At 35.8% G+C, this 19,903-nt stretch overlaps 2 protein-coding genes across 28 annotated transcripts in view; both read left to right on the top strand.

Moving 5' to 3' along the window:
* On the top strand, window positions 490-13,790 carry LOC109848058 (heterogeneous nuclear ribonucleoprotein Q-like). Its single transcript, XM_020417365.1, has 12 exons — window positions 490-1,743; window positions 6,710-6,799; window positions 6,933-7,169; window positions 8,085-8,306; window positions 8,394-8,505; window positions 9,309-9,464; window positions 11,612-11,670; window positions 11,747-11,823; window positions 11,914-11,990; window positions 12,066-12,106; window positions 13,328-13,376; window positions 13,460-13,790. Exons 1-12 carry the CDS (start codon window positions 1,282-1,284, stop codon window positions 13,462-13,464), a joined length of 1,587 nt encoding a protein of 528 aa, XP_020272954.1. The 5' UTR covers window positions 490-1,281; the 3' UTR covers window positions 13,465-13,790.
* LOC109848055 overlaps window positions 13,964-19,903 on the top strand; it is a 28,278-nt gene continuing 22,338 nt past the window's right edge. For 26 of the 27 annotated variants that reach the window (XM_020417354.1, XM_020417350.1, XM_020417341.1 and 23 more), the window contains exons 1-2: window positions 17,240-17,656; window positions 19,491-19,586. In XM_020417354.1, coding sequence (XP_020272943.1) covers window positions 19,515-19,586 — 72 coding nt within the window. In that variant the 5' untranslated portion in view covers window positions 17,240-17,656; window positions 19,491-19,514. The other variant, XM_020417338.1, reaches the window with a different exon arrangement.

Raw genomic sequence — 19,903 nt, 5'->3', positions numbered from 1 at the left:
GTATAGAAGAGTATATATGATTTCTAAAATAAATGTATTAAAACTTGGATCCTTCTTAAAGTATAGAAGAGTGGATATGGTTTCTAAATTAAATGTATTAAAACTTGGATACTTCTTTAAGTATAGAGGAGTTGATATGAATCTAATTTTAAGCGTATAATAATTAAATCAAATGTATTAAAACTTAGAGGGAGACAAATATAAAATACAGTGCTTAAAAAAATAGGGGGCCGTGCTTTGCATGGAGCGCACGCTAGTTCTCATATATCCCAACACCAAATTCCTCACCAAATTCAGAATTTTAAACTTGTGTTCGGTTTGGTCTGTAAATTTGCAAAACTACTCGCTAAATTCACGGAAACAAATATCCCCGGAAGTTTTGGGCGAAATTGACAAGAGAACAAATCAGGCCATAGTGCTACAAGATGCGCAGCCCAGGCCCCAGCCCATTAAGACCGGATCACGCTATAGTATCAAACCGCCACAAAATATCCGCGATCTTTCACCCTCCTCTTCGATTTCTCAAAGGTACAATAAAAGAGCCACCTTCGAGTAAAACCTTTCTCCTCTGCTTCCCTCTTTCCTGAAACCCTAATTCCCAAAAAAATTAAAAAAATCGGAAAAAAATGCCGCCAAGGAAGAAAATCGTCAAGAAAGCCCCCGCTCGAAAAACTAGAGCCAAAGCCCAAGCCCCACCTTCCCCCGAACCCGAACCCGAGTCCGAAACCGAACCCGTTAAAGAAAGCCTCACCGCCGGCAGCCACCCAACACCGAAACCCAGTCGGCCCGCTACTGAATCGGCTGCTGAAGCCGCAGAATCGATCGCAACGAAACCCTAGAGCCCAACCAGACGCTGCCGCTGAAACCATAGAGAAAGAACCGCAGCCCGAAGGCGCGGAAAGAAACGAAAGATTCCAACTTGATCCCACTGAAACCCTAGAGCCCCAGCCAGACGCTGCCACCGCCTGCGACTCAAACCCTAGAGAAAGAACCAGAGCCCGCTGCGGTTGAAGAAACCCTAGATGCAGAACTGGTAGCCACTGAACCTCCGAGGAGCCGCTGGCCGCGAAGAAGCCAAAGACTGTTACACGAGTGAGGAAAGTAGTCAAGAAGAAGATCGTTAAGAAATTAGTACCCAAATCAGCTGCGGGGACGAAAGAGGAATCGCCTAAGGCAGTTGAGGAAGTTCAGAAAGTCGAAGAAGAAGCAACGGTAGCAACGAATCCTAACGAGGACCAGCAGTTGGTCGAAGTCCCTAGCTCTGAAGATGCTGCAGTTCCAATGGAGGCTGCTGAAGAAATTAAGAAAGAAGAAGAAGAAGAAGAAGAAGCAGTGAAGGCAACATACCCTAAGGAGGAGCAGCAAGATGTAGAAAACCCTAACAATGAAGACGCTTCAGTTCCAATGGAGACTGTGCAGGAAACAGCGACTGCTGATTCTGAGAAAGTTGAGGATGTTACAAAAGAAGAGGAGGGGGGTGATTTGGAGATGGAAGTGGCTGGAAACATGGAGGCTGGAAGCTCAGAGAGTAAGAGCAGGAAGAAAACCGAGATTTTTATTGGAGGATTGGATAGAGATGCAAAGGAGGAGGATTTGAGAAAGGTTTTCGGGGAGGTCGGGGAGATTGTTGAGGTCAGGATGATAATGGATGGGCAGAGTGGGAAGAATAAAGGGTATGCCTTTGTGAGGTATGCTGATGCCAGCCAGGCCAAGAAAGCAGTTGCCCAATTCGAAAAAGTCGAGGTATTGTTTTTTGCTCTTAAAGCTTTAGTTGTGTCAAAATTACATTATTAGAATTTCAAATTGCGGATAGATGAACATGTTTGGTTACAGATCTGTAGGATTATATAGCATTTTGTTCGGTAAAATGGTTTCTATTGGTCTGTGTTAAGAGTTTAATTTTGATTATTTTCTGATTAGGACGAAATACAAGATAAATTGGTGTATGACTTGAAGGGACTGACATGCACTTGTATTTTTGTTGACTAGTATGATAATATAACTCTGCGGACAAGTTTATTAGTTGTACTACATCCTCTGAAAGTTATGATGATGTAGCTATCCATATAATGGTTTTGTCATATGGTCCCAACTTTTGGCAATATTTAAATTACAAGATAGATCTTAAATGATAATTATCGTGTAACACTAATAACAAATAAAGTGAGAACTTGCGAAGTTCTTTAGGTTTACTAGTAAATATGCAATAAGCAAGCTATGCTAACCCATATTATTACAAAAGTTCAATGTTGCAATTCATCTCCGGGTATTTTGGCTATGTAAATCTTGTGCATTTCTGTATCTAATAAAGAAAATATGTTAGGATCTTGCTCTATTTCATACCATTTTCTCCCATTAAACTGTATTGACTTAGACCTACCACTTTTTTCAGTTAAACAAGCTATGTCCATTATAAATAATGAATGCATAATAGCACCCATACTGTATGATTGTATGGCACACTCATTTAGATATATTATTCTCTGCAGAGCTCACATACGATTAAACAAATATAGACATCTTTTTAAGTTTCTTGATTTGATGGGCTCTGATGCCAGTTGATGAGGAACGACTAAAGGACCTAGGTTTATGAACTAAAAAGAAGATACAAATTAAGCCTCAATTTTGAAAACTCACATTCTTAAAATAATACAAGATGGGTCTAACACTCATACATACATGCCTCATAAAATACGAGGTGAGCCTTACACCCAACAACTCACATGTCTAATATTGCAAATCACATGTAACAAAATAAACTTTGAAGGTTGTGGGAGGCGGACTGAAGCAGTAAGGTATTAGTTAGCTTGTTAGGGCTTAACTGGAGAAAGCACCAAGTAAATTTTTAAATAGGAAAAGATCGAATTACTCATTAGTTATTATTACATTCAATTAGATGCAATTTTATCCTTCATATAATTGTAGGATTAACAAAGAAAATTAAAAAAATGTCAAAGTTAGTGAAGAGCTTGCACATAGATTATCAGATAATATGAGCATTTACAACCGAATTACATGTAAGTTTTAACTACTGGATTACAGGTTGGCTGGGAAAGAACCAAATAATTAACAAGTAGTTCGTTAATTGCCAATACCATTTGATAAATTTTTGTTGTTAGTGCTTGGAGATGTCATCGTCACATAGGTCTCAAAGTCATTGCCGAGAAGAGGAGAGGAGCTGATGAGAGAAATTAGGTTTTTGGGTTTTTCGTGAAACACTTTAATCACAACAACGGAAAAGCGAACTTGGAGAAAGGAATTACATCATGATTTTGGGCTTTTTAATAAATCAAAATATTCAATTGGATCAGCTTGCTGGTTGCAAATGTTACCTGCTCTGCTTTTTTGACAACTTTGGGGGCTTTCGTTTAAACTGTTTTGGGACTACTCTTTTGCTACAAATTTCTCGTGCCTTTTTGAGTGGAAAGCACCTCCAATCTTAATAGCCGCTTGCCTAATTGCAGCAGATAATTGGCACTTCTGCTTTTATAAGCGCTTGTTGCAAACTTTCATGAACTTTTTATCTACAATCATATTTACATCGTTAAACAAAACTTTAATAACAAATAAAATCATACCCAACAGATACATAAAATAACCAGTCGTAACAAAATAATAAATTTAATTCCAAATAAATAATAAAATCAATTATCACTACCAGTGTTGTCAATGCGCACAGCGCAATGCGGGGCGCAAAGCATCTTTACGCGCACATGCGCAAGGCGCAACGCGATACGCGCGCCCGAGTGATGCGAGGCGCATACCGTACACATAATTTTTCAATATATGTAATCAAGAGCGAAAGAACATGTTTTTAGAACTTACTTGAAAAATATCATGATAAATAATATCTTACTACAAAATCACAATGTAATGCCTTAATTTCTAATGCTAACACCCAACATAGTAGCAAAATTCATAAATTTTTAAATCAAATATTAAATCAAGATTAATATACAAGCAAAGGATTAGTAATTGTTCTCAATTGAAGGCTATTAAAAAGGTCTAATGGATTTATTTTGCTTTTTGGGATATGGAATATCAAGTATAAAGACTCGATTGAAATGTTAACAAATAAAACTATATGAGGATATGTACTATATGCACCCTACACAAAGTAAGGATGTACGCGAGGCGCAAAGGCGCTGCTGCATCAGATGTGGGGCGCTTCGTCACCGTCCCGCATCATAAGGCGCATGAGGCGCAATGAGGCGCGCGCCTTTGAAAACACTGATCACTACATTGCCTAGTGACACGAGTCCTAACTAAAAATTAAAATCCTAAGAAATTTTCCTAATTTCAACAAATAACAACATTTTGAAACTGTCTTATCCTACATCAAATCTCTCGTTGTCAGATAAAGCTCCGGTATTGAGTTTTAAAGTTGGGTGAAAAATCTGACTTGAGGTCTTTAAGAAGTATTTGCAGCTTGGTGAACTTAGACACAGTTGTCAAAATATTGGTTCTTCATGATAATGTTGCTCTGCAACCAACAACGGATATGTTAAGGTCAAACACAAATTGATGGCGAACGGTTGAAGGATCTAAGTTTATGGCAAAATAGAAAAAGATACAAGTTGGGCCTCACATTCGACAACTCACATGTGTAATAATATGTTAGGTTCTAACACCAATTGATAAGGAACAATTGATGGATCTACGTTTAAGGGGAAAAAGAAGAAGAAAAAGATACATGTTGGGCCCACCCGACAGCTGACATAAGTAATAGAACACAAGATATTCATGACATAAAGCAACTCACATGCCTAATATTGCAAGTCACATGCAAGAAAACAAATTTCATAAGCTTTCTTTCCCCTCCTAACATTAACAAGTTAAATATGGCCAATTATATTTATATTATAACACAAAATCCTATTAACAAATGATTTCCTAACTGACATATAACATCAAATAACAAATCCTGATAAAATTACAAATCCAATCCTAAACTAAATAATAAAAGTAAATCCTAATTAAATAAACCAATTCGTAAGGAACAATTGATGGATCTAAGTTTATGGGGAAAAAGAAGTAGAAAAAGATGCAAGTTGGGCCTCACCCGACAACTAACATATGTAATAGAACACAAGATGGTCATCACATAAAGAAACTCACATGCCTAATATTACAAGTCACATGCAAGAAATAAACAAATTATATGAACTTTCTTTCCCCTCCTAACATTAATACGTAAAATATGACCAATCGTATATTCATATTTATATTATATTATTATAACACAAAATCCTTATAACAAATGAAATCCTCACTAACATATAACATCAAATAACAAATCCTAATAAAATTACAAATTCAATCCTAAACTAATTAATAGAGTAAATCCTAATTAAATAAACCAATTGATAAGTAAATTACAAATCCTAAATAAACAAACGAATTGATAAGTACCAAGTGATGGATCTAAGTTTACAGGGAAAAAGAAGTAGAAAAATATACCAGTTGGGCTTCACCCGAGATATGTAATAGAACACAAGATGGTCATCACATAAAGCAACTCGCATGCCTAATATTGCAAGTCACATGCAAGAAAACAAGTTTTATAAACTTTCTTTCCCCTCTTAACTTTAATAAGTATAATATGACCACTCATATTTATATTTTATAACAAAATCCTAATGACAAATGAAATCCTAACTAACATATAACATCAAATAACAAATCCAAACAAAATTACAATTTCAATCCTAAACTAATTAATAAATCCTAATTAAATGACAAACTCAATAATTATTATCCTACCTTAACTAGAACTGAAATACTAATAAAATTTTCTAATCTCCACTGCAATATTTTGAAACAATTTTGTCCTGCATCACCTTTTTCTTACGCTTTTAGTAGAGTCTGGTGAACCAAACAGATGATGCTAAATACTAGGATGTTCACGTTTGGTTGCCTATACTGAAAAGTTTTGAGTAATTGGAAATTTCCATGTTTAATAACCCAAGAGTTGTTTTATTTATTTATACTTTTTTTAAAATGAAAGCTGAATATTATCAGAAGGCATTTGTGTAGTATTGTTATCAAAGAGTCCAATCTTTTAGTTATGCTCAGAATCCTATTTTGGAATACTTCTAGGTCGGATTTTAAGTTGCAATCAGTTTGATGTCAACCTTAATTTAAAGCAGTAATGAAATAGAACAGTCGCATAAATTTCTGTTATTAAATGACTGAAGTTGGTGCTGCTTGGCTCCTTGAGACTTATATTAATATGCATTTTAGATTATCAAATATACTGTCTTGATTTCAGATATGTTTCTGTTTATTCCTTACCCGTGCTTTGCATTTTAGAATTGAAGAAACATGTTCATCATATCTGGATATGTATGGGAGCTCTGTACGTTAACGCCCTTTGTATATTATAGCAGTTAAGGTTTGATTCATGACTACTTGACCTGTCTGTCAATTGCAGAATAGTGATTTTTTAGTTGTTTAATTATACGTTTTTGTAATACTGATTGTTGGGGTTTCCTATAACTAGATTCTTCTTGTCCATGTGCTGTTCACTTCTCTATGGATTTAGTCATGAGGTCACATGACTTGGCACTGATGCGACATTAGTCTGATATTTGTTTAGAGAATTAGTCTACCACGTTTCTTTTGTTGATTGTCTGGGGACCTTTTTAGTTTTATTCAACTTCGCCTGACCTTTCATTGTGCTTACTTATTCTGTGATTCTGAATTGAAGGTGTGTGGAAAACTTTGTGGTGCTTCAGCTCTTAAGGGGAATGACACAATTTTTCTTGGGAATATTGACAAGAAATGGAAGAAAGACGATGTAAGTATTTTGTTTGGTTAGATTAAGCAGTTTATTTGTTGGTGAAACATTTACATTTGTAAACTCTTAACTGATTTTATCTTAATTTCCTATTCTACAGCTGTGATTAATTTCATGTTCTCTTGTTGAGCAGATTGTCAAGTTTCTACAGGAAATTGGAATAGAGAAGATTGAAGCTGTTACCGTCATGCCTGATTCTAGCAATGCAGACTCCAACCGTGGGTTTGCATTGGTTGAACTTGAAACTAACAAAGATGCAGTAAATGCTTATAAGAAACTTCAGAAGAAGGATGCTTTTGGTAAGGGCCGGAGTATTAAAGTTGATTGGGCTGAACCATTGGATGATCCAGATGAAGAAGAGATGAAGAAGGTCTCTTTATACCCCATCCCAACCCCCCTTCTTCTTATGGACACCTTTAAATGTGTGGATGAGAAGCATCCACGTCACTACCAAGCATCAATTTTGTGCTTGGTACCAAGCATACTCATTATTCACACCCCCCTCCCCCCAACACGCACGTGCTGTGTGTATGCTAAAGTTATATATCCTGGGTATTAGTTTGTATCAAATGTGAAAACCGGCACATGCTCGCTTGCTTGCCCATGCTATACTTGAGGATATTCTTTTTCGATCAACTGTGATGAGTGGGAATTCTATTCATTTAGACAATTTTACCCTGATCATTAGAATGCCATACTGGGTTGGGGTCTCTCGGGAAATTTCATTAAGTAGGCTTTTACACATGGTGGTGCTGATTATCATCTAATTTTGACATGAAACATGATTTTGTTAGTTTCTATAGTTTCTAAATTCATGCTGTTTATTAACGTTGGATTGCTGCTTTGTCAGAATGCATTAGCTAAACCATTTACGGTCCAAGTATGTTATGTGCGGATTCCAACTGTTTTACAAGTATTGCGGTTGCCTTAGCTAAACCATGTACAGTCCAAGTATGTTATGTGCAGATTCCAACCTTTCAAACTCTTATGTTTATATGATAAACATAACATTTGTTGCGAGTTGCGTAAGATTTTAGATGTCTTTAACCAATATAGTTGAAAACTAATGTTTATTATCTTAATTAACTGAATTGTCTGAATTCAAACAAATTATAGAGTCCAGGTAACAACATAGACCAAAAGTTCACTTCAGATATTTTATTACTATTAGACCCTTAGTAATGTTTTACGTACTTATGCAGAAGAATTGTAATTCTGTTGTTTATTAATTGCTAATGAATATTTATCATTTTTCTCATGTTATTTTGCTCTTGCTTTCATATAGGTAAAATCAGTTTATGCTGAAGGTATACCAGATTCTTGGGATGAAGAAAAAGTAAGAGAACCCTTTAAAAAGTTTGGGGAGATAGAACGAATTGTCCTTGCTCGCAATATTAAATCATCAAAGAGAAAAGATTTCGCCTTTGTTAACTACCAAAACCGAGAGGCTGCTCTTTCATGCATTGAATCGTTTGATAAAGAGGAGTTAACTGATAATGGCTCAAAGGTTTTCTATTTGTTTATTTATATTATAATGGTGAGATAATAATGTTTGTTAGTTGGTCACTGACTAGTTGTCTCTAATATTTTCCAGGTAACTGTGAAGGTATCACTGGCTAAACCTGGACAAAAGGGCAAACAAAGCAAGGGAGGGCCAAATTTTAGCAATAAAAACAGTGTCAAAGGAACGCCCAAAGCATTTCAACGTGAGTTTATTTTTTCAGTTTTAGATTCCCATAGTTAACATTCTTCTTATGTATTATTCTTTCGTGCTGTGGTGATGTTCTCTGGAAGGATGCTGTTTTAGCCTCTTGTACCTAAGTCAATTTCTTCCACTTGTAATGCCTTAATTCAACACTCATATCTGGTGATCTAATTCTACTAATGACAGCATGAAGCATAAGTTGTACCTCTTGCCTAGTGCATGGGCACATCTCAACCAAAACCCATCATGAACTAGTTTTGCTCTTGAAACAGCTAGTTTAGTGATCTTTAATGGTTAACCCTCTGGTGTGGTTTTTCTCCACAGCTATTTGTCTATTCCAATATCATAGAGAATCATTTAAGAAATAAGTGCAGGTCATCTCCTGGAGGTCTTTGAACTTGTTTATGCTTGAGGACTGTGACCTTGGTTAGGTGTAGACTAAAACTCTATATTTTAGTTCTTCTGGCTGTATTAACATTATATGGAATTTTGACTCAACGATTTTGGTCTTATATCTATATATTGGTATTAACATAACATGTATGAGGACTTCATGCTTTGTCAAATATGCTTATTAATTGCTAGTGTATAGTATTGGTTGAGCACTGATTATACCAGATTATGGTACAAATAGCACCTTCATTTTGCTTTCTTAAATGGAATAGCTAACCCATTATTTAAAGAATGTAGTTTCTTTAGTATTTCCTTTAAGGTCCAGTTACTGTAATATACGTTTGGTATAACAGCACACCAAGAAATATTGTTGTTTGACTGTATTTGATCTTTCTCACCTGTTTCTTTTAGGAAACTCAAAGACTGATATTTCTTTCCGTAAGGGGAAATCATCTGGAGGGGGTTACAGCAGTAGTGGTCATGTGAGGTCTTCTACAAATTATGAACCCTTGCATGCTTCAAGAGAGCAGCCACCATGGAGACAGGGGCAAGTTGGTTATACTGGAGGTATGTATGTGCCAAAATAATTGGACATGTGCTCATTTCGTGGGTTCCTCTTTCATTTGCATTCTTTCCATAAAGGCTGGAACATATTTGTCTCAAGAGAAGCTGTGACCCAATTCTTTGTATCTTAGCAATGTTACCTTTACACTATAACTTCTGTAATTTATATCTTTTGCCTTCGCGCGCGCGCGTGTGTGTTATTTATTTATTTATTTTTATTTTATGCTTTGAGACTTCACACTAGGGCTGAGCACGGTTCGGTCCGGTTCGGTTTTTAACAAAATTTGAACAACCGAACCGAACCGCCCATTATTCAAAACCGACCCGAACCATTGCAAGTCGGTTCGGTGCGGTTCGGTTCGGTTTGTTCGGTTCTAACTTCATCAAACTTTGAGTGTTTTGCCTGAACTATAAGGAGCATTTTATAAGGCGGTTTGTTCGGTTCTAACTTCATCAAACTTTGAGTGTTTTGCCTGAACTATAAGGAGCATTTTATAAGGAGCATTTGCGCGTGTAGGAAATGAACTAGCGTTTTACATGAACTATAGAGACTCTGAGTGGTTTGCCTCTAATGCCGACTGCTACAGAAGCTAACGCTATTACAGCAGGACCAGTAATGAACCTTATCGGCGTTCCAATTGTTGCATGTTTCTTTCCACAGGCTATTATCCTTGGTTGCAAAGCCATGAACAATCCTAAGAAGACAATTTTATTTCACATCCTCATTTCTAATGTGATCCACAAATTCTTTAATCTTTGGTACAAATATCACCTAAACTAAACATAGCCATTCGCAATTCAGCATTTGATAACATTGTCACTGAATTCTCCAGTATAGCAGGCTTCTGTATTCCCCATCTTTAAGTATGGTTTGTGCGAAACTTTACATAAAGCCATTTTAATGGGAGAAAGCTTGGTTAGTGATATTGATGATGGTAGCGGTGATGAGTTACATCATCCAGACTGCTAGCCCATATATGTGGAGATTAAAGTAGAATAACTTATGTTTATGAGCTAATTTCTCAGAAACCAAACATATAAAAAAATGCAACTTTGCATCATTAATTCATACTATCCTACTAAAAAAATGACTCACCTGTTGATTCGATTTCTAACTGATCAAGATATCCATTCGCTCCAGTATAAATAGTAGCTATCTGTTCTTCCACCGTAAGAGGGTCTGCTTGGGATTGTTTAAGCAACTCGCGTAATCGTTGACCTCTTGCCAATTGATTCTGAGTAGCTTTATCAAGATCAGAAGCGAATTGCGCAAAGGCCTCTAACTCTGCGAATTGAGCTAGTTCCAATTTTAACTTACCGGCTACTTGTTTCATGGCTTTATTTGAGCGGCTGGGAAGTGGGTATTCGGTCGGTTCGGGTAGTTCGGGTTGAAATTTTTTCAACCCGACCCGAACCGCCCTACTCATAAAACCGAGTTTTTCGGATTGGTTCGGGTCGGTTCGGTCGGTTTTTTCGGTTTGGACCGAACCATGCTCAGCCCTACTTCACACACCTTCCTTCTTGGTACTTCTTTCATTTTTTTGAAGACAACCGTCCATGTTGGACTGCAACTCGTTTTAATCCTCTATTTTTCTAACTAGTTCTTTACTGATTGTGATATTGATTAGCATTTTCTAGACTTTTACATTTTATACCAGGTATGTAAGCCATAACTGATTTGCATTGTTTTCTAACTTGACCATCAGATGAATAGAGCTTTTGGGAAGAAAAGATAATATATTATCCAATGTATTGACGTGCTTAAATACAATAGCAAGGAGAGAAGTTATGGAATCCCACACGATGTGGGACTAAAATAAAGAAAATGAGATAGCCTAACTACATTATTTAACACTTGATTGTGATTGCTTCCAGTCATCAGTCATTACTTGTCAAGTTATTTGAGCTTCTTTGTCATATTTTTCTCTTAGGGTGGAAAGATGGAGCATCTGGTTGTTGCATATTTGGCTTGAAAGAATTCACTAAATATATGCATAATTTTTTTTCAGTTATTCAAATATCAACTGTTTCTCTGAGTCTATTTGATTCTACAATAACTCAACTGACTATATTACGATTTAAGAAGCTCTCTCTTTGTATTCAGCAACTTAGTGAGATTCTTCATATATTACTTGTGCTTATGATGCCAGGCCCTTCGATGCATGGATATAGACATGGTGCTGAATGGAAGCGTCCTTTCTCTTCATTGGTAATTTCAGAAAAATCCCAAAGAATGTAGGTATCCTGCAGGCATCTAACTCCTAATAACCTGCTTAATGCTACAGGGAGATGATGCTTCATATTCAGATTTTAGAGGGTATCCTCGGCCTCGAGTGGACAGTTTTCCCTCTTCAGGACCAAGGTTTCCTTGAACTCTTCACACAATGTTTTTTTCATTTTCATTTTTAATTTATTAGCGATTATTAAGTTGATTTGTTGGTATTTTTATTAGCCATGGAGGTATGCCTCATGGTACAGCTGGACCACCACATCCATATTACCAACGCCAGGGCGCCGGATATCCAGCAGGTAAGTTTCTGAGTATTTACAAGATGTGACAGGAAAATGCAATGATTTTACATTTTGTTCCCTTGAATTTTTCAGGTGCTCCTTATGGATCTACAGAGTATCCAGCCACTCATCAGGTATACCTGCTTACTATATACAAAATATCTTCTCGTATAAAAATTTAAAAAAATTAAGAATGCTGCAAGCAATATTATGTATAGTTGTTCTCACGGTCTGTCTTAACTTTCTATAATATGTGTAATAAATATAGAGGGATGGCATGTGATGGTTTTGAAGTGTGAGTTACTCTGCAACAGTTAAGGCCAGGGCCGGAGTGAAAGCCAACTCGCCAACGTCAAGATTTTCAAGCGTATCTTATAGTTCATGAATCTACATTGGGTTTCTGGTAGCTGCTAAAGAAATAAAATGCATAATCCACTTTACCTTGATGATACTATTGCATATATTGAAACAAAGTGGTAACCTTTATACTTCTAATTCAAACTTAGTACATATCACTTTAATATATGTAACTTGTTCTTGCCTTCGATAAATTGAAAAAAAACTTATATAAATTTGTTAGGAAAATACAAAAGTAGTTTAAGTGAGACAACTAAACAAATATCTTCAATGTATTTACTCGATAAAGTTTAGTTGTTTTGAGTTGCGAGTGCGAGTTACACGCAGATTGGCTTAAGCCTTAGGCGCTGCAACAGAAGGGCTAATCGCAAGAAAACAAAAACACTTGCAACTGCACAAAATGATCCTGTTGCATACAATTATTATTTCAGGCTTCCAAATAAAGTATCAAGTTGATCAGATCCATGACCAAGGATGTTTCAGACCCAAAAGAAATATGTTGCTGAAAATTTCTAAGATTCAGTTTTCCCCCCCTCCCCAAAACGTGCAATCTGAAATTGTAAGCTTGACTTGCTACTGATATTGTTCAAATATTAGAAATCTATATTAGCACACGTAAAATGTGAATGCTGACTTGAATAAGATAAGGACATCAGCTGAAACGGACCAAGAAGTTGAAGAGACATATGCTCGTACTCTTTATTTTAGTCCCTTTCTAGTATCAAAAATATATAAGTTGTACACGACCATGCTTGCTATTCTTTACCGTATTTTTGTGTTTATTCAGACCATCGGGTTCAACCTCTACCATTCAAAATCCATGTTTAAATGGTTGGATATCAGATTCATTAGCTCCAGGAGTGAATATGAATATGAATATGATAAAGCTTTCTGTATCTCAAAATCAATTCAAATTTATTAGTTTTTTTGGTGCTCAAATTGATGATTTCTTTTTTTTGGTGGTTTGGTATACTGACACGAATCACGATTGATCTCAGGTGAGGCCGGGTGCTCCTTCGCCATATGGGAACAGCTACTACCCCAGATGTAAGTTGATTTCCATGTTAGCTGCTAACTTCGAATAACAACGAATTTTTTTTATTTATAATTTTCAGTATTTCTCCATGCAGATTGACTGTGATGCGGAAAATAATTTCCTGATAAACCCACCATGCAGCCAACAGAGTGTTTCTTGAAGTGCCAAACTCCGCAAAATTTGGCTAAGAAAACACGAGGTTTTTGATGATGGCTATGGTTCAGGCATCTTCATGTATTTTTCTATCTCCTACCGTCAAGGCAACTTAAGCCACTGTCCCCGTCTAGGCTAAGATGCATAAATTATCACCTCATTTGCCACATTCGACCTCATGTTCTGAGTTTTATTTGACCTTTTTAACCTTATCGAGCGCTCCAACTTTTCAAGTTGTACTTGCGTAATACATTTCTTGGTCTTTTTTTTTTTTTCTTTCCCCGAAGTGAATGCTATATATGTTGATGAATTTGAAATATCTGAATTGAATGATGATATATTTATAACTGATTTTAGAAAAATGGAATGTTTTCGGAGAACATCGTGAAGCTCAAAACTGACTCAACTCTGACAAGGTAAAATAGATGGGTGGAGAGAGAGAGGACCATAGGCAGCGTCCATCCTGTTCACATATGCCGGGGACGGCCAGAAGCTTAGAGAGAAATAGGAAGAGAAGAAGTCTGCCATCTATTCAGAAATTGATTATTAAATCTAAATTGTTGAGATTGAGATTGCAGAAGCCAGATGGGTAATCGGTTTGGTATTGAAGGATTGAGAATAGATAGAAGTTGGGAAAAAGAGACTAATTAGAAAGTAGTAGGAGGCTTTGCTTTGGAATTGCTTGAAACTTGATTGCTTCAAAGTTTGGCTACAATGCTTATATTCAAGGTCTATTTATAGGCTCGCAAGGAATTCTTTAGAATTTTTAGATTTTTCATGATTCATTAAGTTTTTAGAGAATTCTATATAATTCTATTTTCCACAATAATTCATGCATATTATATCTAGTTCCTAGATTATTCTATACATTTTTATTTTTACACGCCTCTTATAAATATTCTAGAGTTTTCTAGAATTATAAATTATCTTCTAATATCCCTTCTTAATTTGTAATTTTCATGACTTGTCTAAATAGTATAAAGTTTTTTAGTAGGTATTGCCCTTGTGAAGATGTCTGCTAATTGCTCATTTGTTGAGATGAACTCTAGCTTGATTTCCTTGTATCCACGAGTTTTCCGATGAAATGATGACAAATCTCAATATGTTTGGTTTTTGCATGGAAGACTGGATTCTTTGTCATGGCTATCGCGAACTTGCTGTCGCAGTAGGGAGTAGTTAGTGACTCTTGATCTTGTTGTAGATCAGATTAAATCCTTCAAAGCCATACTACTTTACATGCGGTACTTATAGCTGAGATTGCTTTTGCGATGACAGAGCTATGATCTGTTGTTTCTTTGAGGTTCAGGATATTACCTTTGATCCCAGAGTGAAGACATATCCAAAAGTGCTTTTGCGATTATCAATACAATTAGCCCAGTCGCTGTTAGCGAATTCGGCTAATGCATTGTCATCTTTTATTCTGTATTTTATTCCCACATTCTTTATACCTTAAAGATATCAAAGAATCCTCTCAGCTGTTGCTAGTGTAGCTTGCTTGGATTGCTCATGAATTTGGACACAATGCTTACAACATACAATGTGTCTGGTCTTGTTTTTGTGAGGTAGATCGGTGATCCGACTAGGATTTTGTAACTCGAGGCATCCACCTTCTGCGCTTAATCATTCATTGATAGCTTTTCGTTCAGCAAAGTTGGTGTAGCTATTGGATTTGCAATTCTTCATGTTAAATCTCTTTAAAAGAGCTTCACAGTGCTTTTCTTGATAGATGAGTAGTTCTCCTTCAATTTGTTTTACTTGTATTCCAAGAAAATATTTCATTAAGTCTAAATCTGTCATCTCAAAATTTTCTTTCATCTTCTTAAATTCTTCAATCATCATTGTGTTAGTGTCGTAATAAATCAAATCAACATATGGAAAAACAATAAGGGAGTCCGCACTATTTTTTCTTCGCATATAGAGATGATTCACTTGGGCTCCTTTGAAATCCATGCTTGTGGAAGTGGTTGCCAAATTTGTTGTTCCAAGCCCGCAGTGCTTGCGTCAATCCGTATAGTGCTTTGTGAAGTTGATAAACTTTGTTTTCTTCTCGTTTGACTATGTAGTCCTGTGGTTTTTTGACACAGACTTCCTCTTCAAGTCTTTCATTTAGGAAAGCTGACTTGCAATCCAACTAGAACACTTTGAGCTTAAGTTGAATTGCTAGTGCCAATATCGTCCTTATGGCCTCCATATGAGCAACTAGGTAGGGTATATGTGTCGTTGAAGTCGACTCTTGACTGTTAAGACTAATCCTTCGTGACTAATCAAACCTTGAGCTTCTGAACAAAGCCTCATTCATTGTACTTGGTTTTGTATATTCACTTAAGACGGAAGACCTCCTTTCCTGCTAGAAGATTAACTAGCTCCAATGTCTTATTCTTCTTGATCATGTGTATTTCTTCATCCATTGCTTTTCTCCAATCTTCATCTCGAACAACTTGTTCAAACTTCTGTGGTTCATAAGAGAAGAACGCTACATCATAGGAGTCATAAATCTATACTACTAAAAGAGAACAAATGTCAACTTTTGCATACCCATTTTGCCCTTTACAAATTTCTTAATTATAATTTATCCTATATTTTATCCTTTTCTTCCCTATTTAGCCCTTTGATAACGCCCGACTCTTCTTCCCCTTCTGATCCGCTCTCCCCCCTGCCCCTCTCCCTCTCTCTGTATCTAACCGCTCTCTCCCCTGCCCCTCTACCTCTCACTTTGATACCGCTCGACTTTCCTTCTTCCCCTTCTGATCCGCTCTCTCCCCTGCCCCTCTCCCACTCTTTGTCTCTAAATTAATTTGATGTTCGGCCTCCTCGCTTCAAATTTCTCCGTTTCTCAATGACAGCCCCTCTTCCCTATCTCTCTTTAAATTATTTTGACGATCGATCTTCTCACCTTAATTTCTTTCGTTTTCAAGCGTTGACAATGTACATGTCATTCCCTCAGATTCGTACGTATAATTTGTAATAATTTCTAGGGCTTTCCAATCCCCACCCCCATCCTTGGAATTCCAGGAATCGTGCAACATGAAATCTTAAACAATAGAAGACATGACTCGCCTAAGGTGATATGATGCCTGTTTTTGTGTATATGGAAATATTGATACTATTTTTGGTGTTCTCACAATTATAAGCAAATTCATTGGTGGATGTATGTTTCCATAACAAAAAATCATTATGTGTTTAGGATGCAGCAGATTCTGTTAAACTGTGGGATATTACCAGGAGATGTCATTCAAATATAGAGAATATGGTTTTCGATGGGTAGCATGATTGGAAAAAGAAAATACAGTGTTAATTTTCACATGACAACATTATATTTATATGTATGTATGTGTACATTGTATGCACACATGCATATACATATATGTACATAGATGCATATATGCGTGCGTGTCGAATATATACAGAAATATATACATGTATTTATTTTCTTGCACATCAACATAAATGAATATATATACATCATTACATTTTTGTGCCCGCACGCGTTTGTGTTGTAGGTTGCAAGGAGTCAGCTTGCAAGTTACGGAAAGTAATAATAACGATTTTTTAGCAGATTTCTTCTATTTTTGCGCGTGTTTATGTTGCAGGTTGCAAGGAGTCAACTTGCAAGTTACGGGAAGTAAAAATAATGAATTTTTAGCAGATTTCTTCAATTTTTCTGCAAGTTGTTGGTGGATGACCATCATTATCTCGTATCAAAATAAAAAAGGTCAACTATGAGTCAACTCTAAATTCATAGGCCTCTTTGTAGTTACGATTCAACAAGTTTATTGCTTGCATGTTAACCAATATTAACGAGGCTATGAGAATATGCTACTTACATAAAATCTTAAAGTTATAAGTTTCATATGCCCACAATATTGCTTACAAGTTGAGACCATATAGCCTCAGTGAAGTGCTCAAGTTTTTTCATAAGACCAACCATGAGACAAAAGGAAATACTCTCTATTGATAAGTCTCTGAACGCAAGTTAATTGGAGGAGGGTTCCTTTACTACCTCATGTTTTTTTATTTTTTAATTTTGTTACAGGCCCCTGTTTTCAAGCAACCGTCCATGACAATACCTGGAATTCCAGGAATCGTGCAACATGAAATCTTAAACAATAGAAGACAAGACTTGACTAAGGTGATATTGGTACTATTTTCATGCCTGATTTTTGTGTACATGGAAATATTGGTACTATTTTTGGTGTTCTCACAATTATAAGCATATTCATTGGTGGATGTATATTTCCATAACAAAAGATCATTACGTGTACAGGATGCAACAAGTTCTGTTAAACTATGGGATATTACCAGGGGATGTAATTCAAATATAGTGAATATGCTTTTCGATGGGTAGCATGATTGGAAAAAAAATATAGTGTTAATTTTCACATGACAACATTATATTTATATGTATGTGTGTGTACACTGTATGCACACATACATATAAATATATGTACACATGCATATATGCGTGCGTGTCGAACATATACAAACAAATATATACATGTATTTATTTTCATGCACATCAATATAAATGAATATATAAACATCATTACTTATTTGTGTGCGCGCGTTTGTGTTGTAGGTTGCAAGGAGTCAGCTTGCAAGTTACAGGAAGTAAAAATAATGAATTTTAGCAGTTTTCTTCTATTTTTGCACGCGTTTATCAAAAATTAAAAAGGTTAATTATGAGTCAACTCTAAATTCAGAGGCCTCTTGGTAGTTGAGATTCAACAAGTTTATTGCTTGCATGTTAACCAATATTAACGAGGCTATGGGAATATGTTGCTACATAAAATCTTAAAGTTATAAGATTCAAATTCCCACAATATTGCTTACAAGTTTAGACCATATAGCCCCAGTGAAGTGCACAAGTTTTTCATAAGACCAACCATGAGACAGAAGCAAATACTCTCTATTGATAAATCTCTGAACACAAGTTAATTAGAGGCAAAAATAAACATGGGTTCATTTACTACCTCAAGTTTTTTTTAATTTTTGTTACAGGCCCCTGTTTTCATACAACCGTCAATGACAATACCTAGAATTCTAGGAATCGTGCAACATGAAATCTTAAACAATAGAAGATATGACTTAACTAAGGTGATATTGGAACTATTTTCTTGCCTGATTTTTGTGTACATGGAAATATTGGTACTATTTTTGGTGTTCTCACAATTATAAGCTTATTCATTGGTGGATGTATGTTTTCATAACAAAAGATCATTACATGTACATGATGCAATATGTCTGTTAAACTGTAGGATATTACCAGGGGATGTAATTCAAATGTAGTGAATATGGTTTCCGATGGGTAGCATGATTAAGAAAAGAAAATATAGTGTTAATTTTCACATAACGTTATATTTATATGTATGTGTGTGTACACTATACGCACACATACATATAAATATATGTACACATATGCATATATGCGTGCATGTCGAATATATACAGACAAATATATACATGTATTTATTTTCATGCACATCAATATAAATTAATATATAAACATCATTACATATTTGTGCGCGCGCGTTTGTGTTGTAGGTTGCAAGTTTGTAAACTTGCAAGTTACGGGAAGTAAAAATAATCAATTTTTAGCAGTTTTCTTCTATTTTTGTACGCGTTTGTCAAAATAAAAAAGGTCAATTATGAGTCAACTCTAAATTCATAGGCCTCTTTGTAGTTGAGATTCAACGAGTTTATTGCTTGCATGTTAACCAATATTAACAAGGCTATGGGAATATGCTGCTTACATAAAATCTTAAAGTTATAAGATTCGTTTGCCCACAATATTGCTTACAAGTTGAGACCATGTGGCCTCAGTGACATGCTCAAGTTTTTTCATAAGACTAACCACGAGACAGAAGCAAATACTCTCTATTATTAAATCTCTGAACGCAAGTTAATTGGAGGCAAAAATAAACATGGGTTCCTTTACTACCTCATGTATATTTATTTTATTTACTTTTTTACAGGCCCCTATTTTCTAACAACCGTCCATGACAATACCTGGAATTCCAGGAATCGTGCAACATGAAATCTTAAACAATAGAAGACAGGACTTGACTAAGGTGATATGATGCCTGTTTTTGTGTACATGGAAATATTGGTACTATTTTTGGTGTTCTCACAATTATAAGCATATTCGTTGGTGGATGTATGTTTCCATAGCAAAAAATCATTACGTGTACAGGATGTAGCAGGTTCTGTTAAACTGTGGGATATTACCGGGGGATGTAATTCAAATATAGGGAATATGGTTTTTGATGGATAACATGATTGGAAAAAGTAAATACAGTGTTAATTTTCACATGAAAACATTATATTTATATGTATGTGTGTGTACACTTTATGCACACATACATATAAATTTATATACACATATATA

Source organism: Asparagus officinalis, chromosome 7 (assembly GCF_001876935.1).
Source record: "Asparagus officinalis chromosome 7, Aspof.V1, whole genome shotgun sequence".
NCBI classification, from domain to species: Eukaryota; Viridiplantae; Streptophyta; class Magnoliopsida; order Asparagales; family Asparagaceae; genus Asparagus; species Asparagus officinalis.
Note: the sequence above shows the minus strand (reverse complement) of the source record. Positions and strands in the feature narration are given on the sequence as shown.